At 38.7% G+C, this 22,284-nt stretch overlaps 1 protein-coding gene across 1 annotated transcript in view; it reads left to right on the top strand.

Annotated features, from left to right (window-relative positions):
* The window catches only part of LOC306855391 (forkhead box protein P4-like), a 137,119-nt gene that overhangs the window by 39,153 nt on the left and 75,682 nt on the right, over positions 1–22,284 (top strand). The window contains exon 2 of the mRNA XM_079394087.1: positions 1,525–1,702. Within this exon, the coding sequence (XP_079250213.1) occupies positions 1,535–1,702 (168 nt within the window). The 5' untranslated portion in view covers positions 1,525–1,534. The remainder of the gene's footprint in view (positions 1–1,524; positions 1,703–22,284) is intronic.

Raw genomic sequence — 22,284 nt, 5'->3', positions numbered from 1 at the left:
GCCTCAGTTGACAGCTTTGGGTGAAGTATATAACTCCTCAACCAGGTGCATTTAAGTGATTCCTACTGTGAACTTACTGGACCCATAAAAGCACCCTTGAGTTTCCAAAACGTCCTGATGTAGATCTGGGTGTAGAAGCAGGTAAAGAGTCTTCTCTATCTGTGTCTTCAGCTGTTGTTGTGTCGAGCTTTACTGCACGGCACGTTCTGCATGTGTAAATAATACCATTCCCACAATGCAATCGTAATGCTGGGCTTCATGTCATTGATATTTGTTTTTAAGTGAATATCTGGTCTTCATAAGCATGTCAATGACAAATAAGAAGGCAAGGTTAAATAAACCAAGCAAAATGTAGTAAAAATGTGGTTTAAAACACACATGCTAAGTTCTTAGAAATGTACTCTGTGCGTTCCTGTTTGTATTGTGTAGTTATGAAAAATGTTTATATTGTTTTCAACAAAGGTTTAAATTAATTTAATGTGGTGTTACCAGAAACGTTAATTTTAAAGAATAATTATAATAATTTTAAATATGATTTCCAAGGTTAAACACGCACACACAAAACATATGATTTATTTATTTACACAAATCATTAATTTAATAAATATCTCTTTTAGGGATTGTACAGTGATATTATACAGTCTGATCTAACCTTGACAAACTGTTTAAAATATCACTACTTAATTTTCTTCTCAGGAATTTTGATCTTTTATTGGCTTTTTTCCTTCTTTAATAAGGAATAAACATGCTAATATATAAATTACATTAACTGCAAATTAACATTAAAACACAGAAGAGGTGTATTCAAGCCATTTTATGTGTGAATTGCATGCTTAATGTATTTTTTAATAAAAATGACAACACAATTGACATTTCCTTTTTTTTTAGTTGAGGAGCACTCACTCTTTTTCTACTAATACTATACACGTCAATAAGTCATCGGTTTACTGAATCGTTCATTCATTTGAAGGCTTATTTCTTTCTTTTTGGACTATCGTCACCTCTTAAAGACAGAAAATGCATTCCTGTTGTGTTGGAAGTTGCTTGTGTTTTTGTACGGCTGATAATAAGGTGTACGAGAGGTTGGTGTTTCTTTTGAGTACAGGTTTTCTAATTGAAAGGGCTTCTTTTTCACGCTGGTGAAAAGCACTGCACTTTCACGGCACAATGCCATTTTGGTTTGACAAGTATCTCTTCAGGCAGACCTTCGTTGTGCCTTCCTCCGTGTTTGTGTCCTTGGCTGCCATTAGCTGTTCAGAGGCTCAGGTGGTTCTTTAGGTATATCCAAATGGATGTATGGCGCACAGCTTGTTTACTATGTTCTTATCAAGGTTAACAGCTGTGTCACTTTATTTCTACTGCAGATAAACACATTCTGATGGGGTTTATTGTGAATCTGTGCTTTTGGTTAGTGTGTATATTTGCTTTTGTGATAAAACACATTGCCTATGTAGATTCTAACATTCTTCCTAGGACTTCCAACAATACTTGATGGTCAATCAATATCTTCTATTTTTCCCCAAGGTGCCACGTGATGATGGTAGAATCAGCAACTGAGACCATTCGAACCACACCCTCCAATCAAAATGGAGTCAGCAGTCTAAGTAGCCAATCAGATGGCGGAGGAAGAGAGGGAGGGTCCAACGGTGACACCAATGGGGAGATCAGTCCGGTGGATTTACTGCATCTTCAACAGCAGCAGGTGTGTGTGTGTGTGTGTGTGTGTGTGTGCGTGCAAAAGACCCAAAGTCCTCTACCCAGACTTTCAGGAAGCTGACTTTATTTAGCTGTTAGTTGTTTCTTGTGCAATTTCCATGTCTTGCACAAATTATAAACAACCAACTATACGAGGCAAACTGTTTTGTATTGGTTTCAACATCTCAAAAAGTTTATTTAGGTGGTGTATAGTATAAAAGCTTGTAATTTTTCAGTCATTTAATGGGAACAGTATAAAAAATGAAAGGCATATTTCACCCTGACATGGAAATTTGGAAAATAACTCTTCACAGCCTATATGATTTAAGTTGTTCTGTGGATTTTTTATTTATTTATGTATTTAATTGTTTATTTATTGCACACATCACATTATTTTTAGAGGTTTACTTTTTTAATCAATTCACAAATTGATTTGTTAGTGAGTCACACAAACCAGAATCTCCACTGAATAAATTATCCATTTGTAGCAGCCTATGTCCCATTCAAAGTTATGATATAGTTTCAGAAGACTTTAAATATTGAGTCTCACTTATGATACACAGTTCAAAATTTCTCTGTTTGTGTTCAGCGGAAGTCGTACAGGTTTGGAATGACATGAGAGTGAGTCAGTGATTACTTTCTTGTGTGAACTAATCTTTTAACCAAATCTAGTCCTCAGGCTTCATATTTCCATGAGATCTTCCAGAACTGCACTTCTGGATTTTATTTGCTCCTAACTTTAGTTCCTGTAGATAATGCAGACATTACTGAAATCCTCACACTTCAGGTCCAGGTCTAGCAGCAGTCTCAGCCTAGCCTGAGTCACAATAATCCTCTAAGCAACTGTTTTATGCAGTGACACGTCAGCGTGCAGAGGCTTGTGCTGTTTTTGCTCTTTGGCCTATGCGTCAGTGTCTTCCATATCCAGTTTGTCAGTTGGAATTTCCTCACTTCCCGGACTTTCTTGGCTGAAATTCTTTTTTTTTCTGTCCACACTCTTCCCTAAATGCATTACAGATGCAGAGGGTAACAGGACCCCTCAACCTTGTTATCAATAACACAGGCTGCAATGTAACGTCTGTTACCAGATCCTAGTATGTCTTAATAAAACATTGATTAACTATTACTAAAAGGGGGATCTGTTAAGCCTAATTATTTACCTCTCCCGATTGATTTGGTGTGTAAATCTAAAGGCCTCTGACACTGATGTTCTCTGATGTTTGTCCTCATCAACCCTCTGATGCTGGTGAGAAATGCTATTCATGTGTGTTGGTACATCCAAACCACAGTGGGTGACCACCTTTGACCCTTACCCATAATTCTATATGACCGTTCTCTTTATGTAGTCATTGTGTTTGTCTAGATAGTGAAAGTGAAGCACTGAGTACCTCTGGAATATTTTTCACCATAAAGATAATACAATTATGTTTTATATATTTTATTTAATTATATTTACATATTATACAAGTGAATCAGAATATATAGCAATATATAGTAAACTATTATAAAATACACAATTATATTTAAATATTATTTAATATTTTTATATTACATTTTAAAGCAATTATATTTCATAATCACTTTATATTTGATAAAATTATTAATTGAGGCTAAAAGAGCCACACACAATTTGTATTTCATGCCAATTTTAAAAATACTTCATGGAAAAACTAAAACTAAATTAAATATAAATCTTATATAAATCTATAAATAAAAAATCTTATATAAATCTTAATAAAAAAAGGTTAAGTTCTTGATTCAATAGTTTAACAATATATTATCTAGTCTTTGTAAATGAAAAAGTTAAAATTTGTCTTTCAAAACGGTAATGTTCAGTCAGTTTGTTGCCAATGTGAAAATTTCTTGTGCCTCTTTCAGTCTGAGATCTTGCGATTCCTGGAGTTTCATAAGAATATAAAAACACACTCTTAGTAATCCGGAGTTGCTCAAAAATTGACACGAATAACCAATGAAGTTGTTTGGAGAGTAGAGAGCTCATGAGCAGAACAGGAAAAGAGAAGGAAAGAACTTGTAAAATAACAACTACTTTGCATCGTTTTTTCTGTCACTTGAAATAAGGGCTTGAAATTGTAGTGAAGGTAATGAATGTGAATGTTTGCACTCCTTGGCTGTATCCTCTGTGAGTATGTGTGTGTGGAAACTCCCGCTGAGTGAGCATGGCTTCACCACACACAAGGAGGCCTTTCTTCCCAGCTCTGCAGTCTGGTGTTGGTGCACCTGTACATGGTCATGTGAGCCAAAGCCTTTAATTAGAGAGAGAAATTGCCAGTTCCTTCTGCTCTAAACCATTTCCAATGTCAAACATACGGCCGTCGTGGCCTCAATGCCACACTCTGTATCTCTATTTCTCTTCCTTCCTCTCTGTCCCTCTTTATTTTCCTTTTCCACTTTCTCTCTTGCGTGCCCATACTTTTGGTCTTTGGTGGCAGCAGTAGCTCCTTGTAAAAGTAATGTCCAAAACATTTACATCACTGTTTTCATAATTCATATGTCTACAAGAAGCCGACAGCTTAACTATAACTCTGATAATTATGCCATAGTATGTTGGGTTTTTTGAGGTCAGAAAAAAAGCTTTTGTCTAGTTGTAAACTGCAATTTAGCTGTATTTGTTTTGAGAGGTTCTCATAGTCAGTGACTTTTCTTATAATTGCAACTTTATTTCTTGTAATTTGCAATTCACAATAACAACGGCAACTTTCACTTCATATGCAAAATATGCCACACAGAGACCTTCAGTGGTACAAATGCTGTAGTCGCTCTCTTTAAGAATATTTAATGTGGTTACTTACCTATAAATGCATGTGTACATGCAGATGTCAGCATTTATGTGTAGGTGTTTTTTTATTACTCCATGGCCTTGAGCCTTATGGAGTGAGGCTTCAGACACCTGCTCATCTTCCAGTAGCAGTTTTATACATTTACTTATTTGAGTTGCTCTACAGACAAAAAAAAAAGAATCTGAAAAAGTCCCCAGGTCATCTGTTTGATCTGCTGTCACTATTTAATGTGGCAAATTTACTATCGCTCAAATGTTTTATTCATTTTTCAGCCTCTATAGTCACTTTATTCAAAATCAGCATCCAAATACAATGAATAGACTTTGTGACTTGATTTTTTCGCAACATTTGGACTGAATGAAAATCACAAATTTTATGCAGTTTGAGTGAATGACATTCCCTTACCCCTTTGTCTACTGAGATATCCCAAATGTTCTTCTCATTTCTTCACTCTTCATCTTTTTTTCTTCTTCAAACGAGATGTAAGTGTTGTGCCAGCAAGCGATGCAATGCGCCCTTTGATATGGGTGGCAACGCCATAGAAATCTGCCTCCTTTATTCCATCTCAGATGGCCATTGTTCATAAGAATCTGATGAATGAATTAGTTCATCATCAAGTTCCCTCATTTGATTATAAATGAATGGAGAGTTTGGCCTTGAAGCCAAATGACTTTAATGAGGAAGGCTCTGAAAATGGCAAAGCAAGCAGTAAAGTGTTATCATGGCAGAGCCTCCTAAAAAGTCATTTATCAAGTTTTAATGTCTTACTCCGCTATCCTCATCTCTTACAGCTTTTTTAATGGAGCAGGTCACTATAAAGCCCTGCAGAGATGGGGGAAGGGATTGAAAGAGATTATGGGTTGTTTCAGCAAGCCTTTCAGAAGCGCCTTTTATGGAAATGTTGTGTAGATTCTTCAATGTATTGACATATGTCAAGCTTTAAGTGAAGTCTTACTATTTAGTTTCGTCATACAGGTATCGTGATGTACTTCACAAGGTTGTTGCATTAATTTTAATAAAGTGAATTAAATGCATAGTCATAGAGAAGCAGACAGGAGAGTAAAATTAAAGTTATAAATGTATTTTATAATATTGAAGCGGTTGTGACTATTTAAACATCCCGCTCCAAAAACAGATCATTTGATTATTGTGGGAGTTGTGAAGGATCCCAGCTTCAGGAACTGTGCTGTGCCATACTTATTTTATTTAGAAATGCAAAAAAAAAAAATTTTTTTCACCTTAACCTAAGTAAATGCACTTCTGTTTCGCTGTTGATTCTGATTATTGTCTAGTCTAGTGTAGAATCTTCCTCCAAGCCCAAAGTTTTTACCTGGAAGCAGCAAAGTGCACCGATACTGGTTAAACACCCTGCCAAGAAGCGTTGGAGCAGAAAAACAGTCCCAGCTCCCTCCTTGCAGGCCCACGTTGTCAGAACACAAAGCACTCTCTCCCTGGGCCCCTCGGGAGCCTGGGAGAAATCACAGGCATCTACAGACGTCAAAGACTCAACAGTCTTTACCAAACAAACAGAAGCCCAGCAGAGTGATGGAGAATGCGAGCAGAGGGAGGGTGAGATGGCAAAGGGGCGAATGAGAGCTCCGGGATGGGTTTGAGTCAGAGGAACGGAGGCAGGCATCTCGGGAAAGGAGGGGATGGTGGATACGGACAGATACGAGGTAGCCGAGTCAGAGAATGTAAGAGAAAAGAGTCGAGCGATGGGGGAAAGTGGGGCTGAAGTGGTTGGAGTGAGGGAACCAAGGGAGGGAGGGGGGAAAGAAAGTGCAACACTGAGATGTGTCAAGAAAGGGCGCCTGGGCCCCCCTGAGGAATGTTCCTTGTCTGCTTCACAACCCAGAGACCAGCAAAACCCTTTGCTTTGTAGAAAAAAAGCAAGACAGGAGAGGTAGAGGAAAAAAAACAAGAGTGCACACTAGTGGAATCCTTATAGAATTTCATCCTCTTGTTGCACAAAGCCAGGAATCCAACCAAGGGTTTTCTGTTTTTCAATCCCTCGAGTGTTCTTCACTTCAAATGGTCCCGCTCCGCAGCCCGTCTACAGCTACTGCAGCCTGGGCAGGGGGAAATGGCCCTGACAGTCCCCTCTGCTGCTCTTCATTTCTTTAATAGGGAGGTCTTATCTCTCTCTCGCTCTCTTTAGGGATACAGTAGACCTGTGGTTTCGCTTCAAAGCGACCATTTAGATAGGATGTGCCCCAAATGGTGCGTAGCAGGTTACAAACATTGTTGGGTTCAGACCAGCTCTCTTGAATCACCGTGTCATCCATCCTTGCTGCTAGTATGCTGTTTAGTATCAGGAGAACCAATTTCCCTTGAAGTTTTTCAAGTTCTTCAAAGTATATCTCGTCCTACTTTGTGAGTGATGAGAGTGACATTGATGTGTAAGCAATCAGATGTATGGATTTTAGCAGGTGGTTGATAAAATGGGCAAAACTTTCATAAATTAGAAACATTTCTAAAGATCACGGGCCTCATTTATAAAACACGTGTATGATCGAATTTAATCTTAAATTCAATGCAGGAAAAAAATCATATTTATGAAGTGAAAGACTGATGTGAAATTGTTTTTACACGTTACGCTCTTCAAACCACTCAATTCAAATGACATGCTGGTGAACTGCACTGGCAAACACCACTCACATGTTCTCTTTAGAAATTTTAAATATTATGTTTAATCTCTATGAAGTTTGCATGAAGTTGTTGTTGTTGTAGGAAAGTCTTTTTTGTGAGTCTCTGGCCAAGTTTTACACTAAATGCGGCCTGTCAGAATGATGGGCCGCTTGGAGACCTGATCCTCCGGATCTTCTCTCAGATCAGTTTTAACCACTTCTGAGTTTTGGATTAAACTCTCAGGAGGAGTGAAAAGATGAGCAACTGCTTCCCTAATTAGTGGAGAGTTGAGAAAGAGTAGTGCAGAATGAAGATGTGAAACACACCAGAGAGAGAAAAAAAAAAGACAGCCAGACTCCTCCTCTAGGCACAGAAAAACACTGACAGCTTATCATTGGCTTGGAGCTGATGCATATGGAGACCACATCGTTGTAAAGCTCAGGCTCTTTTGATCAGATGGTCTACAGACAGGAGATAGCAGATGATTTCACTGTCTCTCTCACTTCCTCTTCTCTTTCCCCATCCACGTTATATTTAAATCTTTGACTTTTTGGGAAAATGGATTTGTGTTGACGAGTAATGGATCACAGTGGTCAACTGTCTTATATTTACTTGATGTATATTTAGTTAAATGTTTTATATAATGGGATTTATCAATAGATTGAAAGATATTTTTTACATTTTAATTGTATTTATTGTCATTTATGTATCTATGATTAAAATGAAAAATAAATAATTAAATACTATTAATAATAATAATAATAATAGTACATTTTTAATAAATAACTATAACTTTTTGTAGTTGTATAGTTGGATCATAAGTGTTTCTGTCTTTTCTCATGTCCTTGGTCTGTATCGTGAGGAACACTTGATGGTTTGTCTTCCTGTAGTCATTGTGTCATAACCCACCCCTGCTTTTTAGGTTATTACAACTCAGAATTACTCATGTCCGTGCACGTGTGACGTTTGCTTTACTCTTTGTTTTCTCTGGCACTGTCCACCATTAAGAGGCCATAATGGACTCTGCAAATTGGTTGTAATGGTAGCTTTAATTAAACTGTCCACAGCGCAGATGGAAAGAGCGGATAAAGGCATATAGATCTCAGATGTCTGGACAGATAGGCCATATTGAGTTGGCTATCCTGATGGCAGATCATAGGTACCTGTAAGGCAGTCTAGACGCTCTAATTGGGTTTCTGCGTGTGAAATGCTAAGTGTGGTGAGCTAGGAAGTTTGAACGGTTTGACAGTCAGGGTGTTTGGCCTCTCTCCCGTCTCATTACCGTCAGGAACGGCCTTCTGTTCAGCACTCGGTGGACAGTAATGGCCGTATCACATCCTCAGTGTGAAATGAAGCTCATTTGACCAATTGCAGCCCATCGTGTCAGCGGTCTCAAGGCCTCGGGTCCGCTAGCACGAACAGAGGCACGAACCTTTCTCATCTTCCCTTCAAGCGGCTTAAGTCTAACGAACAAAAATGGAGGGAAAGGGGAGGGAGAGACTTAAATACAGGGATCATATCCCTTTTAGACTAGGATGCTAGGTGATGGGGGCCAGGCCAGAAGCCAGCTTAATAACATCCAGTAAATCGAACATTGTCAGCCCATTGAAAGGTGTCATCACTTAAAAGCATTCCGCACTTTTAATTGTGGCCTGTCTCATTGTATGGAGTTCAGTTAAAAAGAAAGGTCAAACTGGGTCACGAAACTCTGGTGGTGACCGAGGTGCAAGGGTGAGGGGTTTTGGGGGAGCGTTAAGGGAGGGTAGTTGCTTAGCATCTGTGGAAAACCTCAATAGATGCCACAGCAATACAAAAAAGACCTCCGGCGTGCTGGTTTCCTATAGTACTATTGAAAAGCTGGTCTGGCTTTGAGCTTCTTACATGGTTAAGAAAGTGTTTGAGAGGACGGTTCTTTATTTATTTTGTTGTGTTCGCTCAAAGCTCATGAAGAATATGCTCTTTGAAAAGTCGATTTTAGCTGGATAACGTACCTTGATAACTAATGTTTTTTTCTGGTAAAAGTTATTGTTTGTTTTCTGCCAAAGTCACTCTCTAGCATTGGTAACACATGCACATTTCAAGTAAAGGTTTATACGAAGCGTAATGTATTTCACATGTGCTCAGAGATATTTCATATTCTTCATCTAATGATTTTTTCACACATTGAGTCCTAATTCAGGAATGTGGGAATGTCATATTTATGGGACGATAATAAAACTAATTTATGGCTTTTCCAGAGAAACCTTTGAGAAGGCTAAAGAGGGCCGCAGTTAGTGCGCATTTACATACGTGTGTGTGCTTCTCTCTCTGTGTGGAGTCATTTTAAGCCAGCTGAAGTTACATTAGGAGCAGTTGTGGCAATGCACAGTCGCCTCTTCCTGTGTCTATCCAGTGCGTCTGTCTATCCAGAGCATCTCAGAAGGACTGCCAGCACAGCTGGGCTCAGATCAGTTCCAAACGTACAGCCAGACCACAGTAGCACTGACAACCAACACAGATCACATTTACAATAATGATTCACAAACTCATATGGGAATAATTGTGACAACAAAAAGATGTGAAATTTGATTCTGGTAATGTGTTGGTTGAAAGAATCAAAGCAGTACATGTATTAATTAATGCATTAATGTATTTATTTAATAGTTTTTGTATTTATTTATTTTTAATACATTTATTTTAATTAAAATTAATATTAATTTTAATTTTAGTTTTGTTTATTTCAAAGCAAAAGTAAACATTGGACAAGTGTGTAATTTCATGTGATATTAGCAAAAAATTACATATCACCTTCTACAATTATTTTTGGTTTAAAAGTCTAAAAGCAAACTTTCCTCAATGTATTTAAAAAAAATAGATGTTATAATGTAGATATATTGTAAATATTAGGAAAACATAATTTACAAAATAATTGTGATTACATATTTGCATAGGGCCCCCATACATGAAATTCACTGTCACACTCTAAAGTTTTATTTATAATTTTTCTCCATCATATTTTCATCTTCTGACTCACAAGCTATTTAGTCTTTTGTTTTTGGCAAACATGCTCAAACATAATAGATTTGCATCAACAAACACTCACTTCCAACCGTCTAAAGTGGTGCCACAAAGCCACCTTTTATTCCGTGCCTGTAATTTCCATGCCCTTGGCAGTTCATAGACAATACTTGAAGCACATCAAGCATTGACCTTTTTCTAGTCACCATGGCGATTATGAAAGATTCTTAGCTGGATACTAATGTGTGGGCATTTGGAGGTATAACTCCCTCAGAGCTGATTGACAAACCACTGGGGAGGAGAGAAAGGAAGGAAAAGGAAGGGGACAGGAAAAAAAGAGGGCAGGAGAATGGATGTAGTGATTCGGAGAGAGCTGTGAGGAGTGGGAGGGGGAGATTTAGGTAATAGTTGAAGTGGAGAGGAATTGAGGAAGGATAGAGAGAATGAGGGGCAGAAGGAGGAGGGCGGCAAGGAGGGAATTTCAGTTTGGAGAGTTAGTGAGGCAGAGGGAGGGCTTCTTTTACCCTGAGTACACTTCCTACTGGACTCCACGTCAGGAAACAGCAGCCATAATTGACGCTAATTGTCATGTGTTTTTACTGTCTCAGCTTTAATCAACAGATGAGGTGGAAAGAGAGTAAATTGTCAAGGACTGGTGCTACTTCTAACTTCTTAAAGGAGAAGAGCCTGGATAGCTCAGTCGGTAGAGCATCACATCAGATTTCCAGGGTTCTAGTCCCTGTTCGGGCGAAAGGCTTTCCTTTTTTTTTTTTTTTTTGAATTAATTTTAATTAACTTTATTTAATTTTTAACTGTCAATAAAGACTTTCAAGGCTTTCTATTCATCAAACAATCCTAGGGGAAAAAATACTGAAAAATTTGATAAAATTAATAACAATAAGAAATGTTTTTTGAGTACCAAATCAGCATATTAAAAATGATTTCTAAAGTATAATTTTACACTGAAGGCTGGAGTAATGATGCTGCAAATTCAGCTTTACCATCACATAAATAAATTCGATTTTAAAATTTATTAAAATAGAAAACTGTTATTTTTAATTGTAATAATACTTCAAAATATACATTTTTATTTTTATTTTTGATCAAATAAATGCAGCCTTGGTGAGCACACATCTACATAATGGGTATTATGTTAGGAGTAGACTAAAATTCAAGTCATTATTGACTGAAAATCTTGCACATTTTCAAACCAAATGTGACATCATAAATTTAAATATGCAAATGAGCAGAATGGCTTTTTGGAGCACCTGGTCAAAATTTGTTGCCATTTTATGTAAAAAAGCAGCTTGGACGTTCTTCAAAATACCTTAATTTTGGTTCTACAGAAAGAGAAAGTCATATGGTTTTGATACAGGTGAACTATTCCTTTAACCATGGTGAATACAAACACACACACACACACTTACGTACTTACTAGGTCCAATTTCCTTGCCTTCAATGCCCACTTAGAACTCTGTGTAGTGCTGTGTAATGCAGAGGCCTATCCTTATGCCATCCCAGAAGCCCCCGCTCTTTGCTCGGGATAAGAGACCCCTCCGCTCTCCATCTCTGTCCTCCCAACGGCCCTCTCCAGGCTCCAAAAAATGGAGAACCCCCAGGGGAAACAAAAAGAAACGAAGAAAAAAAGCAAAAGAAATATGCACAGCGCCACTCTCAAAGTTGTTGCCCTGGTAACTGGTGAGGGCGAGGGACTGCAAACAATGAAGCCAGATCCCTTTTTAAGTGTTGCTAATTAGCTTGCCTCCGCTTGCTCTTTGTGTTTGCCATCTTAAAAAGAGACTAAAGTCAACAGGGAGAGGCGTCGGGGAAGAGAAGAGAGAGAATGTTGGTTTCTATTTTTCTTCTCCTTAATAGCCAAGGGTGGGGATAAAAGCGAGATGAAGGCCACATTGTGCTGAGCGACGCGGATTGATGATATAGATTGATGCTACTGATGTAATTAAATATTGATGAAGAACATGTGAAACCTGCAGCTGGTTCGGTTTTGTTAAAGGTTTGCCGAAAGAAAGCGTGTTTGTTTTAACGTATTCACGTGGTGCATCATTGTAGAAGATTATGAGTTTTGGGAAAGGACAATACAGTAGTTGCTTAAAGACACGAGATGAGGCCTCATAGCACTCTGTTTCCTCTCAGTACAATTTATTTCCTCCTTACTCGTCTTCAAACCTCCCCATTCCCATTTAAACACAGATGGCAGAAACTTTCTATATGCTGTATGTTCTTTCTGGTTATTTTCTGAAGATCGGTATCGCTTTAGCCTCTACCAGGTGTGAAATTAAAATCAAACTAAAAACTTGAACTTTATTTTTCTTAGTTATTCTCCAAGCTAGTGGTTTCGAGTGCTCCTCTGTTTTAACAATACACCGCATGTGTCTTTTCTTCTAGCTAACTTGCTTTTGGCAACATCCCGAGCGCGTATTATTAATTTTTTCTTTATTAATAATAACAAAGAAATGCATCCCATATGTCTAGTTTGGATAGGAAGCCCTGCTGCCAGTTAGTGTTATCCTCATCATGGTCAGTCTGTTTAGCATGTGTTTGTAGGAGGATGGTTTTGGACAGTGTCCCATTGGGCTAGGTCACTAAAGCAGTGACTCACATTGAACTCCAACACCTTCGTATTGCCCCGAACCGTCCCTGCAGACCAGCTCCAAGATCTTGAAAAACTCTCAATACGACAAGACCTTGAAAGTCCATTTTTGCTTATTAGTTTTTGCAGTCCGCACAGCAGAAAGTGGTTGAAACCCTATCAAGTAGAACTTTGTTTGGCTGCCAGAAGGGCGGTGTTAAGAAAACCACAGCAAAACTGCCGTGCAATTGCCATCAATTAGCCGGCTGTGCGGTTGCCGAGGCTGGAGGATTTCGAGACGACCCATATCCTGAACTCTCCGTGCTCTCTCTCTCTTTCTTTCTCCGAGCTGTCTCGGTGTTGAGCTCTCGCTAATGTTGTGGCCCTTAGCACTACAAAGTGAGCTCACGGTGCCAACAACGAGGTAATGATGCCCAGAGAGCCCAGCCATAGTGGATTACACTTCCTCTTTCGCGCTTTCAGAATGGGACATGGGGATAAGTTACTGTCGAGAGAGACACCAGGTACATATGAACTCATTTGAGCCTCTTTCACCATTCGCCTTCCCCTAATGAGTTTAACAGCCATGCAATCCTCACAACTTTTTCACAGTTTTCAAAAACAAAATCTCTCTGACATCCCAAACGCTGCTGCTGCTATCGTGTTGCAGCTCATATTTACTTTTTTTTCCAGAAGGCTTTTTGTTTTAACATTTTTGGGGACTTAGAGGTGAGCAACGCACATCTGGAAAGCAGCAGAGGCAGCAAGTTTCAAACAGGTCCCCTTTGTGAAAAATAGGATGTGAAAAAAAAACCAAAGCGGTCAGGGTTTTCAAACATTACAGCATATTTTGAAGTTTTTTCCTCCCTTAGTTTTATTTTTTTTATTGCCTTGGCTCCAATTCGCCCTTTCCTCATTTTAATGGCCGATGGGAGTCTGCTGTAGCCGTTTCAATTTTAAGGTTTCGCCGTAGCCTTTATATTGCGGAAACATTACATTAAATGGCAAAAAGGGACAGCGGCGGGTGTTTTTAGATGATTTCGGGAATTATTCACTCGATTTCGCCATTTTCAGAGGTGTGTTCTAATGGATTTGAACAAAAACAAATGTGATGAGTGACTGCGAACCGCACGATGAAACAGGAAGTGGCAAATTAAATCCAGCTTTGGCCAAAAAGCAGCGAGAGGGGGGAAAAAAGGAGAGAAATATGGTCAGAAGTGCAGTTTATTTGTAACCCACCGTGAAATTGGACAGCTCTGCAGGCTACGACTGTAATGAGTCATGGGGACCAAGTTAAGATCTACGAAAGCTTGGCCCGGGCCTGTAAACCCGATCCTGTCGAACAACCCACACCTCATCCCGTAGCCCGGGGTGGACAGCTGCTAACAGGCCCAGTATGTCTGCCTGAAGCCGCTGTAGACGAAGCTCATTTGGTCACCAGCTGTGTTGGAGCGTTCCAGCATTAAAATAGAGCAAGTCTGGTTCTCCGGCAAACAATAATTCATCCTTTAGTAATTCAAGTTCAAGTTCAAGTTTATTTGTATAGCGCTTTTTACGATACAAATCGTTGCAAAGCAGCTCTACAGGAAATTAAGTTTCCACAATATATTTATATATTGCAGAACCTTAATATATTTAACTTAGGGCAAAATTTGGTAATTCTGTATGTTGTCTGAGCATTGGCATCCTCTGAGGTCCTCTGAGGGGTTGGCATTATCTTTTCTCAGGTGTTCGGTCATCTCAGATCATTTAAGGGTTGGATCCAGACTGAATCTTCTGTAATTCCTAGTTACCACGGGATGTCAATCCCGTGACAGAAACAGAGAAACAAATAGAGACATAATTAGCGTAGTTGCTGTTCCATCTAAGCAAAAATTATTTGTTCAACCCAAGGTAAAGAATAATAATAATGTACATTTGATCAGATATAACTGCAGTACAAGATTATAAGATGCATTATGTGAATGCTTGGCTAAAGAGATGTGTCTTTAATCTAGATTTAAACAGGGAGAGTGTGTCTGAACCCCGAATATTATTAGGAAGGCTATTTCCAGAGTTTGGGAGCCAAATGTGAAAAAGCTCTACCTCGTTTAGTGGACTTTTGCGACCTTAGGGAGTGGGTTGGATTGTAGCGTGGTAGAAGATGAGTTAGGTACGCAGGAGCTAAACCATTTAGGGCCTTATAGGCAAGTAATAATATTTTGTAAATGATATGGAACTTAATAGGTAGCCAGTGCAGAGACTGTAAAATTGGGGTAATATGATCATATTTTCTTGACCTGGTAAGAACTCTAGCCTCTGCATTTTGGACTGTCTGTAGCTTGTTTATTGAAGATGCAGGACAACCACCTAGCAGTGCATTACAATAGTCCAGTGTAGAGGTCATGAATGCATGAACTAGCTTTTCTGCATCAGAAACAGGTAGCATGTTTCAAAGCTTGGCAATGTTTCTAAGACGGAAGAATGCTGTTTTTGTAACATGGGAAATAGGATTTTCAAAGGACAAGTTGCTGTCTAATATAACACCCAGATTTTTGACTTTAGAGGACGTAACAGTACATCCGTCTAGTTGCAAATTGTAATCCAAGAGATTCTGTGTACTGTTTTTTGGTCGAATAAGCGAAATCTCTGTCTTATCTGAATTTAATAGGAGGAAATTATTGGTCATCCAATCTTTTAAATTTTTTACACAATCTATTAGCTTAGATAGTTGAGAAGTTTCATCTGGTCTTGTTGAGATATATAGTTGAGTATCATCAGCATAACAATGAAAACTAATCCCGTATTTTCTAATAATATTACCAAGGGGCAACATGTATATTGAAAATAGCAGAGGACCTAGGACAGATCCTTGTGGTACTCCATACTTTACTGGTGATAATTGATATGACTCCCCATTTAAATGAACAAAGTGGTAGTGATCGAACAGGTAGGATCTAAACCATCTTAAAGCCTGCCCTTGAATCATGTTTAATAATAGTTTTGTAATCGATCTATGAGTGTGTCATGGTCTATAGTGTCGAACGCAGCACTAAGATCAAGTAATACTAGCAATGAGATGCAGCCTTGGTCTCAAGCAAGAAGCAAGTCATTTGTAATTTTAACAAGTGCAGTTTCTGTGCTATGGTGAGGCCTGAAACCTGACTGAAATTCTTCATAGAGATAATTTTTTTGCAAGTAGGAACACAATTGAGCAGACACAACTTTTTCTAAAATTTTAGACATAAATGGAAGATTTGAAATGGGTCTGTAATTTGCCAGTTCATTAGAATCTAGTTGTGGTTTCTTAATAAGAGGCTTAATAACCGCCAGCTTGAATGGTTTTGGGACGTGACCTAAAGATAACGAAGAGTTAATATTGAGAAGTGGTTTGTCTGCTACAGGTAACAACTCTTTCAGTAGTTAATCTAATAAACATGTTGTTGGTTTAGATGGACTGATAAGTTCATTTAGCTCTTCCTGTCCTATAGTTGTAAAGCACTGCAGTTTTTCTTTGGGTGCGATGAAAGAAGCCGAAATACTAGACGCAGTAGAATCTACATTTGATATTATATTTCTGATGTTATCTATTTTATCAGTAAAGAAATTCATAAAGTCATTACTATTAAACTGTGAGGGAATATTTAGATTGGGCGGCGTGTGTTTATTTGTTAATCTAGCCACTGTGCTAAATAAGAACCTTGGATTGTTTTGGTTATTATCTATGAGTTTGCGGATATGCTCTGCTTTGGCAGCTTTTAGAGCCTGTTTATAGCTGGACATACTGTTTTTCCACGCAGTTCTAAAAGCTTCTAAGTTAGTTTTTCTCCATTTGCGCTCAAGATTACGAGTTTCTTTCTTGAGAGAATGGGTATAACTGTTGTACCATGGCACGTTTTTCTCTAACCTTTTTCAATTTGAGGGGGGCAACAGCTTCTAATGTATTAGAGAAGATAGAGCCATGTTGCTAGTCATTTCGTCTAGTTCATATGTATTTATGGGTACACAGAGCAGTTGAGATAAATGAGGCAGGTTATTTGTGAATCTGTCTTTGGTGGCTGGAACAATAGTTCTGCCTGGACGATAACGCGGAGCCATATAATTAATATCAGTAATACGCAGCATGCACGATACAAGGAAATGATCAGTAACATCATCACTTTGAGGTACGATATCTATATCGGTAAGATCAATTCCATGCGATATAATTAAATCTAGCGTATGATTAAAACGATGAGTGGGCCCAGTGACCTTTTGCTTGACTCCAAAAGAGTTTATTAGGTCAGTAAACGCAAGTCCTAACGCATCATTTGTATTATCAACGTGAATGTTAAAATCTCCGACAATTAGCACTTTATCAACATTAACCAATAGATCTGAGAGGAAATCTGCAAATTCTTTTAGGAAATCTGTATATGGCCCTGGCGGTCTATACACAGTAGCCAGAGCAAGAGACAGGAGAGATTTATTTTGCATATCTAACAGTGTAACATTAAGCAGAAGTATTTTGAATGAGTTAAACCTCCTGTATCCTGTTTTCTGAGTAACATTGAGAATATCACTATATACTGTTGCAAAACCGCCGCCACAACCAGTCTGACGGGGCTCATGTTTATAACAGTAGCTTGGTGGAGTAGACGCATTTAGACCAAAATATTCATTTGGTTTAAGCCAGGTTTCAGTCAGGCAGAGTACATCAAAATTATTATCTGTGATCATTTCATTTACAATAACTGCTTTGGGTGCGAGTGATCTAATGTTTAGGAGCCCAAGCTTTAAAATTGTTTTTGTTCATTTATTTTGCGTTTTTCTGGTTTAATCACGATCAGATTTTTTCTAGATCCTGCATTAAATTTATATTTTGACCTCGCTATTCGGGGAACAGACACAGTCTGTATAGATTGGATAACGCAAGTACTTCTATCTTTTAAGTGGGTAGAACAAAAGTCATCATAGCAGTTATTTGAGAATTGGCTTACTAGTCATATGGAGCTTAGCGTCCTGGAGATGTCCGACAGTTCCGCTCCGACTCTGCTGGGGTGCAGGCCATCAGCACGGAAAAGCCTAGGACGCTCCCAGAAAATATTCTAATTATTAACAAAGAGCAGTTTCTGTTCTTTACACCATGACAATAACCATTCGTTTAAAGCAAAAAGTCTACTGAACCTTTCGTGTCCTCGTCGATACGTGGGAAGCGGTCTTGACACGATGATCGTCGTCGCGGGCGATGTGCTGCGTACCGTCTCGATCAGGCTCCTGAAGTCCCTCTTCAGTGTCTCCGTCTGCCGCAGCTTGGTGCACGTCTTCCGCTGCTGGTGCACCCAGGGTCCGTGGCGTCCCGGCGCCGGAGTGAAGGACACCTGGGAAGATCGCGTCCTGGGAGCACAGGGTCTGTGCAGAGAAACACACAGAGTAGAGGTGGTGGGAGTGTTAGCAGCGTGCTGTATACTTACCCCGGACTTGTAAACGTCAGCCCGGGATGTTTCCAGCGCGGCTCTCCGCTCTCTCAGCTGGGCCTGCTACTCCACCAGGTCGCGGATCTGCTTCTCCACGGCAGCTCGAAAATGAATGCAGCTCGAAAGTGTCCTCACCTGCACTCAAAGGTAGACACAAATCCGCCATTTAAGCAAGTGACAGTGAAACAATGGTAATGTGTGTGAATAGAGTATTAGCAATCTAAGCGAGATTACCTAAACGGGCTATAAACTAATAGCAGACTCGAGAAATCAAAATAAAACTAGTGATAACAAGGCGCTCTGATTGGTTTTGTTTTAGAATGCTATAGGGGATATATTCATACGTTATAGAAACGAAAATGATAGTGTATAAAATTTAAAAAAATAAAATATTAAGTTAATATTAATATTAAGATAGAAACACTCTCCTCTATGTGCTCTAGGCACTTTACACACACTGCTGCGTGTACACAATCCCACAAAAGACTCAGCAATATATGTATGTTTACATGCTCAGGCACTACAAATCATCCTGCTCTGTTCCCCAACCAGCTGTTTGACTCAGAATGTTTCTCTTTGCACATGTACAGTATTTGTGAAGCATTCGTATTGTTTGTATTTTTTATCTTATATTTTTTAGTTTGTATAGGGTAAATACTTAGTTAAATCTGTCAGTAGGTTAGTTGTGTATAGGTTTATAATGTTTTTTTACTTCATTGTTGTATATCTGTATTTATGTAGCACCGTGGTCCTACGAGGCACGACATTTCGTTCCACTGTATGTCCCCACATGTAGCGGAACGCTGCCGATGCTAACGGGCTGTAAGCTAATAGCAGACTCGAGAAATCAAAATAAAACTAGTGATAACAAGGCTCTCTGATTGGTTTTGTTTTAGAATGCTATAGGGGATATATTCACATGTTATAGAAACGAAAATGATAGTGTATAAAATTGTTTTTAAGATAGAAAATAGACGATAAAGAATCAACTTGATGGAGCTCAAACTCAAAACACAAACTCAAAACAAAAATAATTACTCTATCCGTAATTATTGGTGCGGATATTCTCTCTGGAAAGTTAAGTTCATACTGGCCAGGCCAACACTCCATAAGCGACGGTGCGTAACGCTTTCGATTGTGTGGACAAACACATCTGCGGTGGTGGATTCTTCTGGCAGCTGACAGTGATGCATTTGATACATTGCAAGCAATCGCTACCGAAAGCCACGCTTCACGTAAATATGCCATTCAGATACAAAGCAATCCCACAAGTTGTCACACTAGTGAGTAATAAAGCGGCTGCCGTCAGGAGTGGCGAAAGGAAAGGAGCGGGCGCATTGTGTGCCTGTAGTTACTCAGAGTTTGAAGAGGTTGTACAAGCAGGTATGATTATTTTTGCCAAATCCCTCACATGAGTGACGTTTTGGATGCTAGCTTGCATTACATCTGTGAAACTTTTCTTTCATCTCGCCCCCCTCTTCTTCTTCTGTTTCTCTCATCCAATGCAAGCAAACAGAAACAGCTCAAGTCTTTTTTAGACACAATACAAGGAGAAAGCTGAACGTCCTAATTCCAGGAGGATCAAACCCAAACCTCAAAAGAAGCAGCTTTTGGAAAAGCTTTACTTTTCCTTTAAGGTTGAATGGCACCGGTTGGGGGAAAAAAGGGCGCCTTTGTCTTCCTCTCTCCGCTCCTGATTTGGAGGTGGCTATAATGCAGGGTGCATGCTGAACAAAAGCACCCGAGTGTAACAAGTCCTCCCGGTTTGTACCGCTGAAAGAAGGTTAAGTTCGGTTCTTTTTTCCCTTTGTTGCGACGCAGAATGTTTTTTTTTTGTTTTTTTTTTGTAGCAATGTTCACATTCCAGTCCCACCTTAAACACCATTGATGTTGAGTGAGGGGAAAATAAGCTTTGGCTAGTTATTTATGAACTGCCATTTTGTAAATTGGAAATATATTCTGTCTTCACACCCTTAAAATAGACTTTTTGTGGCATGTTTGGGTTTGTTTGTAGAGCGTCTGACCACATCTGTCTGTGCGTGTGGTTGTAGCATGAGGTAGGTAACATTACTCAGAAGAGAACACCCTGTTGCTTTCCTAAACAGTGTGAACAAATTACAGAGTACATTTGAAAAGCTTTTTTCTTTTTCGGTTTAATAGAAAACTGACCTCACCTATTTACGTTTAGTCTGAAATTTCACCATGAGGTGCTGAGACAATATTTTGTAGACGATTTTTTTGTTTATAATAATGCATAATGTTTACAATAATATCTCAGTTGTTTCTCCTACACCGCAATGAGATATGGAAAGCTCAGATTTTTCTTCTGTGTAACAAAATCTATAATTTTCAGTATAAAAATGTCTCATCAATTCTTTTCCATTTATTAGTTTTTTTTATTGATCTGATTTGTTCAATTTATCCTAAGGAATTTTAGTAGAAACATCTGAGATAAAGTTTGATACTTAAATATAAGACAACTCCATTAAGTCTCCTGAGCTTATGTAACACTGGTTGCCTTTTGTTTTCTCATCATGTCTCTTTTTATTTTTTTTATGAAGAAGTTAGGACAAAAACAATGCTGTGTCAAGTCACAGTGTGTGACATAATACCTCAAAGTAGCTTTGAGTGTGGGCAAATATGCCATTTGGCAGTAGAAGCCAGAGTGTAAGTGGAGCATGTTGACAGGGGTTTATTTAAGAATGAATTAAAAACGCAGCGCCACGGCCCTGAGGGAGGCCACCACTGTTACTTCGTTGACCTCTTTTAAAAGGGTCCTCGCTAGCCAACTATAAATAACTGCACATCATATCTAACTCTGATTGGAGGTCAGCACCGAGGTGGGGGGTTTGATTGGTCGAGTGTGGCCAGCAGCAAGATCTGTTTCATAAAGTTGATGTGGACAGGCCAATAGGAAAGACAAATTACATCTATTAAAGATCTCAGATGTTTCGCCTCGAATGAAAAGAGATTACACAGACACCAACTGAAACTTTTTCTCAGAAAAAGATTGGTTAAAGTCTCAGTAATCTCATGTGTCTCATCAAAAGAACAATGTCTTAGACTGTGTTCGGATTTCAGTAACGTCTGTTAAACATCTAATTTATTTTCTCCTAGACAGCATTAAGATTTAAGAGAAAACTTTTTTAAGTTCATTTAAATACATTTTTGAGTAGTTTTAGTCATATTTTCGCAATAGTTTTTAGTATTTTTATAATTTATATTTTATTTATTGTTTTAAGAAAAATTATCATTCATGGGAATGATTAATAAACAATAATCATTCATGGGAATTCTTGGGAAACTGTAAAGCAGCAGTGAGATCAAATTGCCATTTATATTTTTAAGTTATTTGTGACCCTGGACCACAAAACCAGTCTTAAGTCGCTGGGGTATATTTGTAGCAATAGCAGATTTTTCTTTTATGCCAAAAATCATTATGACATTAAGTAAAGATCATTTTCCATGAAGATATTTAGTAAATTTCCTACTGTAAATATATCAAAACTTAATTTTTGATTAGCAATATGCATTGCTAAGACAACTTTAAAGGTTATTTTCTCAATATTTTGATTTTTTTGCACCCTCAGATTCCAGATTTTCAAATAGTTGTATCTCGGCCAAATAATGTCCTATCCTAACAAACCATACATCCATGGAAAACTTATTTATTCAGCTTTCAGATGATGTATAAATCTCAATTTCGAAAAATTGACACTTATGACTGGTTTTGTGGTCCAGGGTCACATTTTTATATACATGCATAATATTATTTAAAATTATAATTAAGAAAAAATACCCAAAAATCTGTTTTGAAAGAGATGACATATCTCACACTATGATCCGATTTAGTCAGAGATTAAAAAAAAAAACCTTCCTTTTTTTATAAAGGACTACACTTTGCTCCTTACTTCCTGCCTTTTTCTACCCTCATCTCCATCAGTATCTCCTGAGCTTCTCTCAGCATACAGTGGCAGTCTCAGTCTGTCTTCAGCTCTGGATCCGCCAAGCCCAGTAACATGATTCCCTTTGATCCTTCGTGCCACCCTGGCCCCCCACCACTCCGCCGCCATCCACCCACCCACACCCATGGATGGCCCACCGTGGGCTCTGTTTTTCTACGGAGGCGGCTGCGGGGGGA

The sequence above is a fragment of the Barbus barbus genome (assembly GCF_936440315.1).
Source record: "Barbus barbus genome assembly, chromosome: 35".
Lineage (NCBI taxonomy): Eukaryota > Metazoa > Chordata > Actinopteri > Cypriniformes > Cyprinidae > Barbus > Barbus barbus.
This window is presented reverse-complemented; position numbering and strand designations above follow the sequence as displayed.